The 20,347-nt window shown below is 38.6% G+C and overlaps 1 protein-coding gene across 2 annotated transcripts in view; it reads right to left on the minus strand.

Annotated features, from left to right (window-relative positions):
* Positions 1-20,347, minus strand: part of LOC139118846 (guanylate cyclase soluble subunit beta-2-like) — a 79,406-nt gene that overhangs the window by 35,152 nt on the left and 23,907 nt on the right. Inside the window, exon 1 of one of the 2 annotated variants that reach the window (XM_070682351.1) lies at positions 4,596-4,730. The exons of the other annotated variant lie outside the window; for it this stretch is intronic. Coding sequence (XP_070538452.1) covers positions 4,596-4,598 — 3 coding nt within the window. The 5' untranslated portion in view covers positions 4,599-4,730. Of the gene's footprint in view, positions 1-4,595; positions 4,731-20,347 lie in introns of those variants that run through there. 2 annotated transcript variants of the gene reach the window in all.

The raw sequence follows: 20,347 nt of genomic DNA on the forward strand, positions 1-20,347 counted from the left end.
ATATTCATGTGTACTAAAAAGGCTTCTAACTTTTTTGTCATACAAAAGCCGAAGCATGTTTCTATCTTCCATGCGTCATTTCAAGATAAATAAGTAATTAAATCCTTAATCGTATTACATGCCAAAATGATCTCAATTTTGCCAGTTACATTTGGGAAAAAATTGAATTGGAGACCACGTCCTGCTGTTTTTTTTTGTTTTGTTTTTTATATTTAGAAACCAGAGTACTTTCCAATCTGTGCATGACGTTGTGAGTGGATGAATAATAATGCGGTATGTTGTTTTCGAAATTTGCCGGAAGATTGGTCCCCGAGGAGGGCTTCTCTTGTAAGGCATCGGAACACCACAGCGACAATGATTGGTCGTTGTTCGGAACCACCTTGAGTTTTACAGAAATCCAATTTTTAACAATCGCGTTTATTTTCCGTCGGAAAATCCATAAAGGCATTTCGCGGTATTAACAAGATTTTTGCTGTCAATACGCTTCCTGTGTATCTGATTTTAACACTCTCCAGTCCATTTTGTAAAGATAAAAAAATACATAAAAATAGACTAAATCATATTAATGGGATTGTCGATGTGTTGATAGCGAGTCAATTTCATCAATCTGTTTTGATATTTGTAAAAACCGTTTTACGGACCATAAGCTTATAATCTCTTTTATTCGTCTATCATGTGAGAAACACAAGTGTGAAACAAACGTTTCCACATCACAAGTGGATCATGATGAAGTCAATCACAATCTCATAAAGTCAAGATTCAACCATTTGCTTTTGAGAATTATTAATCGATAGAATGCAAGTTGAAAAACGACTCCCCATACAAAACCGGGGGTGGTCACGTGACGATCTGACGTCGTTTACCTAATTACCCGATTGTTTAAGATTGTCGTCGCGAGTGATTTTTAAAATATTTGATTCTTTACAGCACGAATTATCACGCCTTTTCTCTCAAAGTTTGCCAATTACTGGAACACAATAAGCGTGATAATGTGCCTCGCTGGGTATAATTGACTTGCAATTATGAATAAATTGCAAATATTTTTCCCAGCATTATTGAAACATCCGCATACCTGGCTTTCCTTCCTAAGTCACCGCTAAGGCGGTGTCGTTAACGAGCATCGCTTTATCTCTGACATACCGACGTTTGGCTGGGCTTGTTATTTCCCCATGGCTACCCTGTCACCATGGCAACCCCATTGTGTTACTCTCTTTATCATACGGTTGTGTAGGTCCGAATGGCCACGAAGGGTAACCATAGATTCACCCCCCCCCCCCCTAAAAAAAAGATTTTTGATCAACAACCGCAGACATCACTGTATAGAGACTGGGAAAAGATACCTTATGAATACAAAGACGCACTTGTAATTCTTCAATAACGGTAGTTGCGTCAAATTATTATGTTTTTCCCCCGCTGTCAACTAAGAGAGATTTTTTGCCATTCTGCAAACAGATATAGACGCTACTCTTTCCTTTTAATATAGCTACTGTTATTGTGAAGGGACTGATCTATCTATCGTATCATCAAAAGAGGATCCCTGACAATCAGAAATTTCCTTTTAAAGGGACATAAGCTGTAACTTGTGGCAAGTTTTTCAGTATTCTGCTTCTGTATATCAACTACTGACCCTGATCCAATCGTCATGCTGAATAATAATAATATCTATCCTGTGATATCCTGTGGTTAGCATCGGGATCTATCCAGTGGTTACAACTAGAATCTATCCAGTGGTTACAACTAGAATATATCCAGTGGTTACAACTAGAATCTACCCAGTGGTTACCACTAGAATCTATCTAGTGGTTACCACTAGAATCTATCCAGTGGTTACCACTAGAATCTATCCAGTGGTTACCACTAGAATCTTTCCAGTGGTTACCACTAGAATCTATCCAGTGGTTACCACTAGAATCTATCTAGTGGTTACCACTAGAATCTTTCCAGTGGTTACCACTAGAATCTATCCAGTGGTTACCACTAGAATCTATCCAGTGGTTACCACTAGAATCTATCCAGTGGTTACCACTCAAATCTATCTAGAGCTTACCACTAGAATCTATCTAGTGGTTACCACTATATATTTCAAAGTCAAATGTAATCAAGCTGTACAAAAGAGAAGACAAGTGGAGCTTAATTGAACGTCTTTTGAAAGTTTTTTTTAACAATCGGGGACACGTCGACTCAGCGTGCTCATTGGAGTCCGAGTTCCCTGGGATTGAAAGAATCCCAATCAAAAACTGTTGTACTCATAATCAACAAGTTCATAATCACAATGTATAATTTAACCCTCAACATTAATAATAGACAAAAAAACTTCGACGTTTTATGGCAGTACATACAATTATCCTAATTACAATACTAAATGTTGGTTATAAATGGATTGCGTTCTATGTCTTGGGAATGTGTAAGTAGACAAATATGCAAATTTTCATTTTGGGTTTAATCAAAGTACAGCTATTTTCTTCGTAGGTCCGATCGGCAGTTTTCTCTGTGTCAATATTGACCTGGATAATTCGCTCATCGCTCATTTTCGAAATGTCAAACAGAGGCAATAAAAACACCGCTAGACTCTGCCATATTAATGACTTCGACCTAACTGCACTTCATGACGCATTTAGTATGAATACAAATATGTAATAAAAAGGGGCAACATATGTATCTTTGTTCAAGAAATTAATTTTTTTTCATTTTGTTCTCCAAAGTCCGTTGAAGTACAAAGTACTGGTTTTATCAGTACACTCAATTCTGTACAGCATGTAACCTTATTGGTTATTTGGAATGTCTCTAAACACGCTTGTGAAAATGAGGATGTGCGTTCATTTTGAAAGCCCTTGTGGGCGAAAGTTTCCCAAAATGCAATGTGGAATCGGAACGATGCATTTTTATTTCAACTTCTGTGACAAGCCGCCTAGCATATAAAATCAGCGAAAACGTTACACGTAAGAGCAGCAGAACTTTTAGTTACCTCGCATAGAGCGAAAGTAGGACAAACAAATCATTTTAACCTCGAAAAAAAGTAATTACAGGAAGGTACTGTTTCTTCATGTTTTCTCGATGTAATTAAATTTGCTCTAAACTTCAAGGGTATTGCAGCCAAAGGGACCATGTCGATCTAATTAAGTAATTAACCAAATCTTTCCTACTAAGTCGGTTTCAAGGACTCACAGGCTTCGCATGAGTAAAGGCACGTGCGCCGCAATAGAAATCAACAGAGGAACAAAACTGAACGTAAATAACGCGTATCGATTTTAAAATGATAATTGAAGTGATCCAATCTACGTTACTATTGAAGTAGTGCTCCGGTGTGCGTCGAAATATCGGTTCCTTCTATGAACATTGTTGTAAACGGCTTTGTACTTGCTTCGGAAGACTCGAAGTCCATAGACAGCGATCGATATTTTAACAGACTTAATTGAATGTGATAACTTGATGAGATTAATCTTGAAAAGTTGCATTTACTTTTATTTTTTGTATCTGCTTTCGGTGATCAAACAGCGTCAGAGAGGTCTTTAAAGTGAAACACATCAATCATGTTTCTAATAATTTACATTTTCAAAGAAAAGTGGGTCAAAACAACTGGAGTTTAAAAGCGTTTCCGGCTGAGGACACAATTGCGTTTTATTTGCTTATTATATAATATATTCGATTTCATTTTTACATTCATCACTTTCATCTCTCCCTCTGTCTCTCCGAATCTGTCTCTGTCTCTCTGTCTCTGTCTGTCTCTCTGTCTCTCTGTCTCTGTCTGTCTCTCTCTCTCTCTCTCTCTCTCTCTCTCTCTCTCTCTCTCTCTCTCTCTCTCTCTCTCTCTCTCTCTCTCCTATCTATCTCTCTTATTTCATCACGATGAGATATATAATATGTAATATTCAAGCAATAAACCACACACAGCTACGGTATACCACGAGATTATGACCAGTTCACCACATATTTGCACGAACGATAGCGAGGACATATATGGAGTGGTCAAAATCGAGTGGTATGCCCGTTGCTGAGCTGGTGTAATTATATAGATATTACAGCCTTTTTTATAAAGGGTTATACAACATGTCGTTTCGACCGTTGTGTAACACTGATAATTAGCCAGTTATCTTAAAACTGCAATATTTGCCGTGATTTTTGACGGAAGTAATTGAAACAATGAAGATTGTAGATATTTGAGCACCATACCCAGCATGGAATGTTGACACGATGACACGAATATGTGTTTGTTAATAAGTGAATCCTCGCCATGATTTTCCCGATCGTCAAGGTATTCCCGAGCTGAAGCGGTATGGAATTATCACGGCGCGCCAGCAGCCGTACTTAATTAAAATCACTCCAAAGCCCTCGGTTTATAGAAAACATACACGGGGATGTTTGCAATTCCAACATCAGGTTGCAGAGTGGCAAAATGTACCTTGTCAAAACCTGGCAACTGCTGGGGAAGTAATTATACAGTCTCATTAGAACTATTTACTCTTCTCCTTGTCAACTTGATAGTTCGGGCAATGAACCTCTAGCTATGCCTTCGCGTTGGTGTCTCTTAATGATATTTTCGACGAAACCCAACAAAGTATCACCATTAATACAAGTAAAATTTATAAGAAACTCACCATTTTTCGCAGAAATTAATCTCTCTCCGACCAAGTGGGCGATATATCAGTGTATCAGTTTCTTGTGTGCTGTATCACAAATTGTCGAGTCTGTACCCGCATAAAAGCCGTCCCAGATATGCTCTGCACTGTACATGTTGACTATACATACATAATTATTTACTTATTTTAGCGGTCGGAATAATAGGATTTATCAGCTATTTGAAAGGTTCTTTGAATAAATTATGACGTAATGGGTATTGTTATTAAGTCATTAACATCATGGATGAAGCATGCAGGTGGAACATGGAGGTACAAGCGTAAAATTGAAATGAAGGGAATGCGGGTGCACACATCGGTTATTATAGAAATAACGGGCGACGCGCTGACCATTAACGTTTATTTATGGGCAAGGGCGAAAGGAAAGCCAAAAATTAATAAGCCTCGCCCGTTATTTTGGCGTTCCTCGAGCCCGCGCCCATAAATAAACGTTAATGGTCAGTGCGGAATCTGTTATTTCCATTATATTATATCAACATACCGGAGAAAACCGTCAAAATTTGAGAAAATTTTCGGAGCGAACGACAACTGGGCCCCAGAACTGAGCAATACGCGACGCACTGTCAGGCGCGCTGTAAAATACTGGCAAATCTGGAAATATTTTCAGAAAAAAGTATCTCAATCTGGCCCACAAGTGCTCCATTTTATTTTGTGATTGATTATGATTTACGTTTGAGCTGTAAAGTTACGATACCATGAGTTGTTCATCTTATTATTCATATTCACGGGCATATAAACAGACCATTACTGTGTATTTGTGGTCAGTCACGTGGTTCAGCTGGACCAACCAAAATGCGGCAGGCAGGGCATGGTAATATATGAATGTTGTTTGACAGTTTGATATTTTGTACCTCAAATAGGTAGACCTATCCTCCGTGGAGGTAATAACGTCATAGAGTTTTAACCTCCATGCTCAGCCCATTTTGGTGGAGAGACTGTACTCTATTTAATACCGATCATGCAGGTAGGGGTCTCGCTTCTACCTCCGTGGGACCCTGTCTTCATGCATCAACTAGCTTGATTCGTGAATGGGGTGGAAACTTCCACGATTCGTGCGCGGTCACTCATGAGAGGACAAGATTGACAACTGTCCTCAGTTTTGTATCGTTGTATTGATTTAATATGAAGACACAATCGCTTTCTTTGAGCTAGCTGCAAGCGGTCAGGACCAAGTCAGGACGCTGCTGCCTCTAAACACAGGGAATTTTTTTACGGCAAAATTGATTTGTAACGGTATTCCATGGAGGTAGCCCACGTGTGCGCTACATGGATTGGTACTGCAGTAACCGTCTGTAAATCGATACACGATAACTCCACCAGCATCTATAGCTCAGTTTCCTCAATAAAGAACTTCGTTTATACATGGAGAGTAGAAGCGGGACCCCTGCTGCGGTCTACTGTTTATGCAAAGTGTGTTTATGCAAAGAGTTTTGTTTCAGTATGCAAATTAATCGACAATGAGTCATTTATCAATGGAAAATATTCATTGGCCCAAAATTGTGCATCGTGTATCCAACGACTCCTATTGTCAAAATATGAGAATCACCCACAGCAATGCAATAACCCGTGTTTCGCTTGACGCAGGCAGTTGATGACGTCATAGCAATATTAAGGCGGTATCCGGATTTTGATACAATTTTAAACGTCAAAGTTGTTTTTATCTGAGCAACTGTATCTTATTGTGTACGGTATTTTAGCTGCCAAAATGTCACTTATTTGTTTTTTCAAATAGACTTGTTAGCATCATCACAGCTTGTTTTTATATTGTAAGCAGTAGCACTCTTCATGCTTGTTTGACCTTTCTGCCCCTGGTCATGCCAATATGACCTTTCAGTCGGGATGCAGATGTCCAACCACAGTACAATCATTTGCAGCTTGATCAAGCCATAGACCCTCGAGAAAGCTAACTCCAATATCCCTTACCAGTAATCCCCCTCCATCCCGACCTTTTGTGCTTGAATTTTGTTCTTTCATTTTCAGTACAATAGTATGTCTATTCACGTTTTTCAGTTGAAGACCATTGTAGTAATGTACTTACAAACTTGTTTTTAGGCCTTTGTAGTATATGAAGTACATATTAAAGAATTTATGCCGTGGTTACCTTTGGAGGTCAAAAAAGAGGTGTTTCGGTCCTATTTGCATATTAACCTGACGACGATTTAAGCGTATGCTATGGCGTTGATAAGGGTTGATGCACATAATCATGGTTTCTTGAGGGACCGTGACATAATGGTAAGCAGAAGCGCGCTCTACTTTCTGTGATGCGCATACATTTGGCGTCTGTGGTTTCAAGGGAATTCACAAGCTTTATCACACTCCTCGATATGAGTGAAAATCAGTGCATTGATTTGAATAGGAAACATCCGGGGAGTTAGTGGGCCGGTGAACGATTTATTACATCTTTTAGCCAGATTTCGTTTACATTGGGAGACTTTCACATTCAACTTAGCAGGTGTATTTCCAATTCCCTCCCAGAGCACCATCCGTTTACGAGAAAGTGACATTCCGACATTCGTGTTTGAGTCGATTAACCGGGGTCGGTCTATGATGGTTCAGACATGAACTGTGTTCAAGCATGGAGGTAGCTACCTCCATGGTTAAAGTTTAGAATACGGAAGTTAAGTCCGAAACGTTTTGGCGAAATCAGTTCAGCTTTATAAACACTTTGAATGCATACCTTTGAAAATAAAATCATCACAACGGTCTGTTTTCTAGGAGGATGAAATCTATGAACATGAGGGACATTGCTCTTTTTGCTGTTTTATCGACGAAATTGACTGCAAAACTATCATTTTTTGCATGTCCACAGTAGAAATGGCGTCGCTCTCAGTAGGAGAGCTTTGCTGATTATGGAAAAGACGAGAGAGAGAGAGAGAGAGAGAGAGAGAGAGAGAGAGAATCAAAATTAAAGGCTTCTTCTAGATTAAATGTCGACATGCATGCTCATCCGACAGTGACAACACTTTGCTCCGGAATGCTCGCAAGTTTCATTCCTTTTTCGAAGCATTTCAGCGCACACATAGTTTCTTCTGCTTTGTGCTGAGATATTTGTTACCTTCCTTAGGTACTATGCAAAGTTTAGCACATTTTTGCTCATGATTCGCTTTGGTTTTTTGGGGTTTTTTTGGTTTTTTTGGTAGAAGTTTTATGGTCCATGCAGTTCAACATGGCTCGTCAAAAGCGTCGACAACGTAGACTGTATCAACAGGTGGAGTAAACCGATGCGGAGAATCAAGGCAAAAACGTGGAAGACACTGAAAAAGAAGAAAGCGTCAAAGTTATCAGCCGAAAGAGAGGCGAGAAAAATGAAAAATACATGAAAGACACAAGCCTAAAGGTAAAATTCAACGTCTTCTGTCAAAATGTGACAGAAGGTACAGGATCTAGACGTACTTTTAGAAGTGCACAACAGCTGGTTGGAAGTCAAGGAAATTTTTGAAATACTCCTGAGTCAGACAACGAAAATGCTGTATGCATTTCCATCCACGACCTCCCACTTCATGTAGCTGACAGTGCAGTTGCTGCTTTTCTTGATGATTTCTGTGAACGAAGTCAGCCAGTGAAGCAATGTACTGTGACTGACCCGGAGGATAATACAACTTATTTCAGTGGAAACCGGTACTGCCATGTAAAGCAGATAAAAAAAGTCAATGCCGAATTTCACAGAACTGACATTTTCGGATGCTGACGGCATTCGTCGTGCGTATAACGTCAGGGTAATGTTTACCGGACAGGACAGAGAATGCTCTATTACAGTGTCGAGAAGTTGGACATAAGCCACCAACATCTCCCTTAAAACCTCCTCCGGTTAAGTTGTTTTGGGTTGCTAGGAATCTGGCCACATCGTTTCGGAGTGCCAATAGGGGAAAGTAGTGTTATCGCTGTAGGAACCTTTTACTCGTAGCAAAGGCATGTCCCGAAAACAGTGTAGAGCTTGCTGACCGTTTTGTTGAATCAATTTCACGTAAAACAAAGGAAGACTAGACGCTCAGAGATAAGGCTTTAAATAGCAACGGAAATGCAAGTTCACCGGAGTCACAGCAGCATAGAAGCAAAATAGTTCAACGAGCGCGAGCGATGACTAGTGACAGAAACAGTGAAGATGAGTCATGCAGATCTTCCGAGAGAGGCAGTGAAGTTAAAGAGGAAAAGACCGATTTAAAGACATATTTTAGTGTCAATGCTTTTTTGCAGAAAGAGCGTGAAATCTTCAAGCACATAGCAACAATAGAACCGCCGTCACCGCCTAAGTATGAAACTGAAGGTAGACAAATCCGCGCAATAGCTAAATCGATCGAGTATGGAGAAAAAAGTACCAAATAAAATCTGGGTTTGAAAAAGATCAATGGAAATTAAACATGCATAGCAAAATTGCAGACAGTAATTGTAATGTACGTCACGAGCGGAGGAGAAATTCTTGATGAGTTGACAAGAATTCATAAAAATCTTTACAGCGGATGCGACAGAGAAACTCGTGTGCAGAATTTTTTAACAGACCAACGTTCCATAGTTAAGCGATGACCAGAAAAAGAATTCGATGCGTTTAAAGGCTATATGAAAGGAATGAAAAAGAATAAATCACCTGGCTATGATGGGCTAACGTTAGAGTTTTACGTAAAATGTCGGCCATTGATTGGAACTTTCGTTTTGAATCGCTACCATGAAAATTTTAAACCGTGTGATCTTTCGACATTTTAACGGGGTTATAACTTTGTTACACAAGACAAAAGAGACGCATTTACTTGGAAATTGACGTCCTATTAGTTTTTTTATGTTTAGATTATAAAATAGTTGCACAAGTGTTGGCAAATGGATTGAAAACCGTTATGCCGATACTGATTAATTTTAATCAAGTGGGGTACATGAAAGGTACAAAATGTAGGCAAATCAAGTGAAATTATTACAGGGATTCATGATATATATGATTGCACATGAAAATATAATAAATCTTGAGTCGCTATATATATTGATTTCCAAAAAGCTTTTGATTCAATTGATTGGAGTTTTATTCAAGAAGTGTTGACTCTATTTCGTTTTGGTTCAAATATTCATAATTGGTTTCAAGTAACGTACAATGGTACTGAAAGTTGAATAAATAATTATGGGTGGGTGACCCACTTTTTCAGATTGGGAAGAGGGGTACGTCAGGGATGCCCCTTAAGTGCACAATTATTATTTATTCCTTGTGGTCGAACATCACGTGTAATATAGGACAGTCTCCAGATATTGAGGGCATTGAAATATCTGAATTTAATCAACAAAAGAAGTCCAGCTTGCTGATGACACAACCATTTTTGTCAAAAATGAAAAATCTGAAAAATGTTTTCGAAATTATGGAAAAGAGCAGGCACCGTGGGGCAGTGGTTATAGTACCACACACACTGTCGGAGGATGGTGACTTCGAGACTCTATCACGGTGTTGTCCCCTGAGCAAGGCACTTTACTCCCCATTGCTCCTTTTGGCAGTGGGTAATGGGTACCTCATCCCGTAATTGAACGTTCACCTGTTTAATGATGGATTGAATAAAAAATTGATAGCCTCTTAGATTTAAAGTGATTAAGGATAAAACGGAAGCGACTTGGATTGGAAGTCTTAAAAGTGCTAAAAAGTGTATTGGCGAGATCAAAGGTCACCAGAACCAATCAAAGGTCATGACAAGGAGAAATATAAAATGTTAAATTTTGAACGAAAAATTGAGAAATTACAAAACACATTTAGGGCCTAATTCATGGAAAATGCGAAATTTTACGCCTTTTGGAAAAATGTTAATTATCAATTGAGCACTTGCAAAATTCAAAGTGCCTTTCCATCCACAATAGTGATAAAAAATTAACTTTTACAGAGAGCTGAAGCGCAAAATATTAAGGTTTCGCGTGACGTGTTATGTTGAATTTTTCATTTAATATATCGTACGTTAACATTTGTATGTTATTTTTTTTTTTGATATGAAAAAAAATCAGTTATTGTCGACATGTCAATTACACATGTAAATAAAAAATCTCGGCTGAAATTCCAAGGAAGGAATATTGCTTAGCAAAACATCAAGGCAGTAATTTTTCGAATTCACGTTAATAAATTATAAATTCCAAATAATTTCAACCTTACATTATTTTGTGCCAGGCCGTAAAGTTAGTATTCCCTAGTTTTGTCTTCGTTCAAAATAATACTTGTACCCAAATCGTGATGGGTGGTGATACGTCACACTGGCGGCGCTTGAGGGCGTGCGCAGTTATTTATTTGGTTCCAGGGTAGTGACTCCGCCACTTATTGATAGTTTTGTGTTAACCGTCTCCTTTGCAAACTGATGCCATCACATATTTAGGGATTCGCGTGAACTGTCTTTGAACATATTCAATATTTCATTATTATTATCGCATGGAAAAAAGCGCGAAAACAAAAAATCTGCGAACAAAATTATCGACCTTTGAGGGAGGGGGAAGCATAAAAGAAGACGTACATCTGACAGAACCGTCAGTATCTTTCAGTTTTTGTGGCAAATACATGTCATGTGTTCAGACACCTCTTAAGCGGTGGCCAAAGTTGGCACAAATTTCAAGATAGCTAAACCCGCTGCCCTACGTCTGTTTTTTACATTCAAGAGACAATTATCTGCAACCTTGTTTGGTATCGATTCAGGAAATTTGACTTGGATAGTTACTGAAAAGGAATGCAAGCACTGTAAACAAGGCCAGTGTATTCTTATTTACACGTCTCCATAGTCTCACAAAATGACTAACGTAAGCGACTCAGACACAATTGCAAACCGGCGCCGTCTCATTTTAAGATCTGGACTTGCTTAGCAAATCACGTGGATACTTTCATGCGTTTCCAAGGGAATTGATTCAGCTATGGTGCTTACAATCAAAGCAACTGCATCATAACAACAATACGGGCTCAATCAACCATTTCGTCATTCCTTTCCGGCTTTCTGTTCGTTTGTTAAACCAATAAAATGCCCCCTCTCTTTCTTAAAGTAACGGAAAAACCTCGAAGCGTGATCTTTAAATCAGACTGTACCTCAGTGATAGACTTTTCAACTTCATTTTTCTGCTATTCCGTAAACAAGAGCCTCTCGAGAAAGCTAGGCTTTCGCAATCTTTGTCGAAGAGAAAAAGTTAACTGTTCCGACAGATGTGAAGAAAGGCAGCAATTTTACTACTTAGAGGTCGTTGTCAAAATGTAATGAAAACTAAGCCTGGCTGAGTAATCTCTAGTTCTAATCTAAAAATGGCATTTTACTTTTGATTATGAAAGAACAAAGTAGCTGCAACTTTGAAATGTCTATTGTTAAACTGTGTATAACTGGTCTAATGCCAAAGTATAGGACAAAAATGTTTTTTAAAAGGTGCAATATGCCAAAATGCGCACCCTAATGTTCCAGGACTTTCAGGGAAGTATGTTTGAGAGATAGATTTGCATAGGTAACATTCCCTGAATTTGTAATACACACAATGCGTTTCTTATGCAAAATGACAGGTGTTTAACCTTAGGGAAGCAATTTTATACGGTTTGAACTGGTGTTGATTTACTGGATGTAAGCAAATCATGGCATACAGCATGTTCTTCGAGTTTGATACACTTATAATTAAATGCGCCTCGAGGACAGATATTTGGATTATTAAATCAACATTAAAGTATAAATCACAGCCATTGAAACCGAGCATATTTGGTTCTCAATCACTGTTCTCATCCTGTCTTTGAAATATTTGTTGTTCAACAATGAATAAGTATTTAGAATTCAAATAACCCATTTCAGCAATCCATCATGTCCGGGAAGGATGTTCAAGTGATAATTTCGTCCTGGCATTTTCGCCCAAGGGAGGTTTTGAGGTCAAAGAGTAAACGCAGTGAGTTTAGAAAGTGCGTTTATTCTAAACATCTATACGTTCCCCTAAGGTAGAAGTTGTGTGATAAACGTTTACTTTCTGATCATATATCAAGAATGTTACTTTCGACTGGAAGGTGAATACCTCGGGTACTTAAGGGTTCCATAAACGTCCTCGGCGTAGGCCAACGCTGTATGCGCTCTTTTGATTATATGACAAATAAAACTACTAAGCTACATAATGTACGGTACACAGAGTTGGCCAAGGCGTAAACTTGAAGCTTGTATAAAACAATTTGTTTGGAGTCTGTGACGTCACCTGGGACATGTTCATTTCTCTGATTTAAGTAATTTGTCGTGTACTTGTGATCGATAACGTGAAAGTAAGTGATTAGGGTGAATGTGATGAAGGGTAAAATCCGAGATTCGGAGTGATCAGCTGCTGATCGATATCGCGCGCACCCTCTTTGCGCACACTTCAATCCAAAGACACAGTCGTTTGTGATTAGCTACACGGCGAAGGCCCATTTTATTCATTTTTTCCAGGTTACAGGGGCCTTCGCCTTGTACCTAACCACAAATGCCTGTGCTCCACTCTGATGCGTTCGCAGTTTTAACCCCCCCCCCCCCGGCGCAGGGGGGATTTACGAGATTTGGGTGTAATACGCGATGTATCCTACATGTATATAGCGCTAAGACAGTGGAGTTGTGAATAATAGCACAAGCTATTATTGGCGAGTGTTATATTGAGCCACTGGGCGAATTGTATCCAAATTGCGTGTTTAGGCTTTCTGCTCTGCTGAGGGCGTTATTGCTATAATATGACATCAAGATTTGTGTTTGAAGGTGGGTTCCACTGCAATTTTATAGCTACTAATAAGGAAAAAGCATACTTTGAAGCCAAACTACCTTGTTGCTATGGAAACGGAAGTAACGCAATGACAAAAAGTGTACAACGCCGGTATGGCCAGGCGCAAGCTTATTCAGGTAACTGTTCCAATAAAGGCAGTTCTAACATTTCTCAATGTTTTCACTGCTGTTTTATAATCTTAATCATTACATCTGTTCTAACACCGGTTTCTCGTATTGTCCTTCTCTCTTTTCTTTGTGAGTAAATGCAATAAAGGGCCGGCTTTAGCACTATTTGAAATTCAGAATGGCCACCATCGCTGTGTTACCTCTATCGGGAAAAATAAAAGTTTCGATTTTCGAAAATGATTTTCTAAAAAAACTAAGACGGTAAAAAGTTTTCTTACACCAAGAACTTTAAAATAAACCCCAACAAGTGGTAGATCAGAAAAGAATTGGAAAAGTTTGAAAGTTTGAATATCTTTTCCAAGGCGCATCATACCTTAGCCACGTCAACACCGCACCACCCGCGGCGCCGTGTTAAAGATTCAGAAGGAATTAAATGGCAAAGTGGCCTTGCATGGGATCGCTCAAATTAAAGCGAATTAAAGCCAGCATATTTGGTTATTAAAAATCTGGTAACACACAAACATTGATTGGACTTTGCCAATTGTCTACCATCCAAAATCATCCGTTTAATCATCAAATAATAAACTGTCTAGCCACAGGTCTCCCGCTTTCACAACAGAGAACCTACGGTTGATCACAGACAAATAGAGAAACAGACTAGCAACGGGTATTGTTCAAGGCGTGAAGCGGTTACGTAACCCATCCATGTTCGCCTCGCCTCAGGTAGCTCTCGCCTCTCTTTTCCGAAGAGTGCCGACCATGCATCCTTCGGTAATTTTCGGATTTTCGCAAATTGTTAAGCGAAAGTATGTTCGGCAAAGTTTGTGGTGTTGTTGTCGTGTGGTGCTGAGCGGAATTGGCGTGCTGGCGAAAACGGGACTGTTTTGAGCTTCAGGAAAGTGAGTTTTACCTTTTAAAAATTCCTCTCATATTTTTATGAATATATAATAAGTGTTTGAACCAAATTTGAAAGTCTTTTATCGATACTGTCTGGTTTTACTCAATGGTTTATGGTCAGTCATACCGTCTTTTACACGTTCGTCAAGGAAGGACACGTTTATGAAACTGCTGGCGTGTTATGTTTTGATTGGCGTGAAACAGTGTTTCTGCCCTTAGAGCTCACAAAGTAACTATGGTTGCTACGCGACCGGCAGCACAATGCCATCTCGTCGTATTTTTCGCATAATCTCGTGCAATTATCAACCACAAAAAAGTCTCAAAAAGTTTAACACCTTTGAAGCTCATTTTAATATGAAAAGGCCATAGTCTACCGAGACGACCATGGAACAAAAGGCATGCCGCGTTGCAAGTCTGTTTCTCTATTTGTCTGTGGTTTGTTGATATCGATGAACCGTTAAATATCGCGGTTGATGTGAGGACATTAGCCAGAGGGCGGAAGAATAATTTCAGTGCATTAATCCACGAGTTTATGTAACTTGCAGTGACACAGTAAAACTGCTGACACAATAATTTGAGTGGCGTTCAAAACTACTCAGTATAACATGTCTTTATACTGAGTTTTGAACTGGAAACGCGCCTTTCGAAATGTGAATGGCACCGCAAAGCATGTTTGCCCATGCGATTGATATGAGGTAAAGAGGTATTGTGTTATCGGCGGGGGTTTGTTCCTAAGGTAAACTACATTTAATAACGAATTAACCAGTAACACCACTTGCGGGCGAATCATAATTTTGAAAGCTATTTCAACCAATCAGATGAGCTGTTATACAACATTGGCATTGTATGAGCGATGTGTTACCCGAGTAACAGTAACAATGCGAAATTGAATCAGCTGATTAGATTTGTGTATTATAAATGGTTTAATACAGTACTCAGATATTATAAAGTTTTAGAACAAAAAAACGTAGTCTTTGCAATTTACAGTCTAATATGAGGGATATGTGTTTATGCTATTGTGTAAATTACACTGCATGCTTGGGCATCATCTGGTTACTTTGTATGCCATTAAATCAGTTTCTTGTTTCAACCACAATATGCAACAAATAATGACGTGATATATAATGTATTACCAAACGTATCTTAAAGTGCTGACTTAATTTCAAAGATGATGGTGTAAAGTCATATTTTACCTAAACAGCTAACTGCAATGCCTCTCTGCTTAAAAATGCTAATGAGTTCATAATCAGTATGACATGCGCAGTAAATGTCAGCCCAGCCGCACCTCGATTAACTACCAGAACGATATAATCTGATCACATTATCATTTGCCTCAAAAAAAAGTTAACATTGGCTCAATTAATTGAATTCAAAATTTTATGCCTAACCTTTGGAAACTAATTACGCGATTATTATCAATACGCGGCTTGCCATCACATGTTCAGTAGACTTCATAATTGAAACTTCTGTAGATTTATTGGTACCAGTGTAATTGCTTTTTACGTGTCCCCCTAGCATATGTTTTTATTTCAAGGGAAATCGTTCTCTTCTGAGTAACTATAGTTTTATCGAGATCAGAGGTATCTGCTTTTTATTTGCCATTAAGATATGACTTTTTATCGCAAAGTGCATTTAGATTATTTAATGTGTGGCGCTATATAATAACAAAAATATTTTTATTACCTTAGCATTGTCAAATCTTCACAATAAATGCACATGTCGTCGAGTACATTGTTTTTATCCAAAGTGACCTAATTCCAATGATTCGCTCGATATGCAAATGAGTTCCTCATCCATATGCCACGCTAACCAAAAGTTATACCACTGTGGTTATACACTATCTTGAAGTTAATTGTCAAATATGCAATATGTTCATAATGTGTATACTACGCTGATCAAATTTTCAACACAACACACCTATGGTATGATGATGGTCTTACCTTAGAATTCAGTGTCCTTCGTTTTGACATGTGGACAAGTTTATATAATTTTATTAAATATGTTGGTAATTTTGTCAGTAATTGCATGTACTGAGATATTGCACCTGGGTCACGAATTATGCAAATACGTCGTAATTATGCAAGTTAGACTCGCAAGAGACTAATTAGATCTAGATCTATCAACGGACATACCAGATATGAAATCTCATTAAGCCCGCGTTCAAAAAAAGTGGTGAGGGGGGGCTGGAGGAATTCAGGGGGGATTCGAAAATTTTTGGGGTATTCGAGGGGGGGGGACTTGAAAGTTTTGCTCTGCTATAGGGGGGACCTAAAAATATTTTGACTCCCAACATTTTGATGTTGTCCAATGGTTCGAATGTTAGTAATAATTAAACAAAATCTAGAACCGTTTTGTCATATTTTATGTCTTTAATCTCGAAAAAGTCTAAAAATGTATGAATGCCTTACATTTTCGTAGAGCAAGTTGGCCTTGTAATGGGGCAGGAGCTACAACTGTTGATAATTTTTCAATATTTCTATGGAATGTATCAAACAAAGTTTCTTGTTGTCTCTCTACAGCATGCTGCTGAAAAAGACAATGTTCAGTTTGTCAACAAAGCCGTTTGTCTAAATATTGGTGATAATTGAATGATGCAAATGCACGGTACACGTAGGCTGTGTTGGCAAGATGAATACTGGATAGCTGGGCAAGAACACAATTGTATAAACTGAACAAAAATATTGTCAAAATAAAAAGTTAATACAACTACTGCCCTGCTACTACATACTGGCAGTGACAGTGATACATGTAGCTCTGACCCCTGATGTAGTTTAAGAAGAGTTTCGGTCATAGGACACCCAATCGACAGTGAAACACACATCTACTTGTACACAGGATCCAGCCAGAGAGCAACACATAGAAGACTAGGGAACTAACAGTTACCATGGATTTTTGAATTCTGGCATATGAGAACAATCAAATATTAGAGAAAAAAGATGGGGTCACCATACTTGATCTTATACAAATGTACGATGAAAAGTCCATTTTTCTAAAATCACTTAAAATCAATATATAAAACCATTCATTTCAAGTTCATGCAGTGAATGAAATTTTCACATCTCATTGTACCAATAACACAAAAGTACAACTTTGAACAGTAAAGACTCTAATTTAAATGGAAAAATGTGTGACTAAATGGAATCTTTTATTTGTTATCAAATTTGCCATTATTACACCCAAAATTTCTGAGATTAAAACATTAATATCATGGAATATTTTAACCTTCCAGTATTGTCAATTTTGTAAAACATTTCATAAGTGGCATCTAAGTTGTATATGTCTTGTACTTTTGAAAAAAAAAAATCGGTAGGTCACTGTGCTCATTTTTTCACAAAACGTAGCTAGGAATACACAATTTTCATACTCTCTCATGATTGTCATTTTGTGTGCTTTTCAGCTGGTGCCATTGAATTGGCCAGAGTTGGATAAACTCAAGTCGGCTTAGACTGAGAAATCCAAAAAGTTCACTGATGCATTTAAAAAAAAATCAATTAAGAACTTGCCCTAGGTATATGGCTCTACAACCTGCTGATAAGAGGTAGTGTTGAACATTTGCGTGCAGAACCACACATTACGTTTTTTTTACTCTGCGTGCATTCCTAATAAATAAGCGGCTATATGGTAATTTGGGGGGGACTTGAAAATTTTTATGGGTATTGAGGGGGGGACTTGAAAATTTTTGAGGGTATTGAGGGGGGGATCTGAAAAAATAAGATTTCAATCGCGATTCCTCAAGCCCCCCCCCTCACCATTTTTTTGAACGCGGCCTAACCGCGGTTGTGAGCTTTTCGTGTTTTGTTCGGAACAAAATTTAGTCACGAACGCAACCAGGCGCGCGGGCACATATACACATTTCCACTAACATGTAATGGGTCACAAACAGGTACACCATCTTGGTTACGCCGACGTGTCAAAGTCAAAGTAAAAAGGAAATTCAGACACGACATCGCACGATGTAGCTGCCGAAGTGTACCAAAAAGCCCTTATGGTAAGACGACAGATGACCGATTTCAGTTGCACTTAGCTAATTCATCATGTTGAAGATAATTGGGTTATTGTGTTAATCTCTAAGTGTTAACAATTTTCTGTCCATAAAATGATGTAAAGCTTCATAAAATTTATGATGCTAATAACGTGGCAAAAGGTAAATATGAATTTTTTCCATCGAATTAAGCGAATGCTTGGAGACAGTACGATGGTGTGGAACAGAAATATGCTAGAAGATTTAGCAATGTCCTTATCATGCGCTCGTTTTGAGTTTTCGTCACAACTTTCGTGCCGAAGGTTTAATAACCTATCTCCTCATTAGCTTCTTCTTTATGATTCGGCGGCGGTCTCTCACTTTACGGCTACACCACTTGATTTAGGGGGGAGCGCTGGAGGGATTGGGTTCCAAAGCATTTTTGAAAATTGCTCCGGAAAGCATGTTTTTTTCTGTCAAGTAAAGGCACAGCACAGTTTTTAAATAAAGAAAGGGAAAAGCCTGAAACACTTGAATTAGAGTACACTTTAGTACTTTCACACTATAATATCACACTCGGTTTCATCTGACGTCACTGATCACTCCTGCCTATGTTGTTTGGAAGCTGTTGTGAACACCTTGCGCCTAACTTCTGCCACATGCTTTCTGAACAGGTTATATCAACTGTACAATGTCTGTATATTGAGAGACAGCCTCTGTTTCGTTTTCTTTTCATGAGCCAGACATACGATGCAATCGGGAAGGGGGGGGGCATCAAGATCACACGGTAATAATTCTCATCGTGGCATTTTTTGTGATACCCAGTATCCCTTGTAGTTCCTTTCATACAGGAAGGTTTATATCCAATCTGATAGCTTTAAATTTAACAGTTTCAAAAAAATGCTCATTCTTCAAAATACTTTTGTAGCTTTATTGTGTGAGACCTAAGACTTACAAATGGCACAGCAATATCTTAGGTTAACGGGTTAGTTTTAAGAGTCGTGCATTTCCTCCAATATGCTCCTGTATACTACTAGACACAACTAGCTTATCGTGTTCAATTTTAGCAATCTTTTCAGGATATTCACCCGTATGAACTGATTCTCTGAAAGCTTGGCCAAAAGTTAGAAATGAAAGATGAACTGTTTATAAATGCGGCCATAGGCAAAGGCTCCAGACCCCGCTAAAGCTTCATCTATCAACCAGAGAATTGAGTTCATCGTAGTATTATTTTCACTCCTCACAAAAACTTTTCTCAAACTGTTCACTGCTGTGACATTTTTTTTACAATTTGGCAGGCAATACTTTTGATCCAGCTCCTATTTTAAATTTATAACCCTTATCTCAAAAATTTCTGTTTCCTGTCGAATAGCAACAACGTTCATATCATCATATTAAAATCGGCACCCTGTAGGTTAACAAAGAAAGCCGACTCCAGACATGTAGCGCGTTATTCCACATCCTAGAGGTTTAAGAGTACACATGGTCCCTTTTACGGCACGTCACACCAGTATATGAAACCAACCATTCATCCTAAGTGAGGCGAAATTATCATTTACCCAGCACCTGGCATTTCCAGATACCAAAGTAAAAGAGACAAAATGGTAGGCGACACAGAAATTACTTCTGTAGTTTATGGAGAAGAAAATCGGATATACATTTGTTGAAGTTGAGGATCCGTGACTCATCCCTGCCATCGCACTATTTTGCACTCTCTTCGCTCGCATTTAGGGGAATTATGATAAGGGCAGAGAGACTATAGAGGGAGATTACGAGTGTTCTTGAAAGTCGTGACACGAGATGTCCTCAGAAGCGATATTCAGGACGCCAAATTATAACTTAAATGTGTTTGTGCATGTATTCTCGGCAACAACAATATTAAAAAAACAAGCATCACCAACAGCGTGATCAACAACAAGCAATGCATATCTTCAATGTTCTTTGCCATTTGTGACAGACATTGTTCCAGGGTTTCCCGAGTTTAAACTAGGTTACGGCAGCATCTTTGTAATGGCACTACCCTACCTTGGTAAGGCTAACACAACGTGTAA

The sequence above is a fragment of the Ptychodera flava genome, chromosome 19 (genome assembly GCF_041260155.1).
Source record: "Ptychodera flava strain L36383 chromosome 19, AS_Pfla_20210202, whole genome shotgun sequence".
Taxonomy (NCBI): Eukaryota; Metazoa; Hemichordata; class Enteropneusta; family Ptychoderidae; genus Ptychodera; species Ptychodera flava.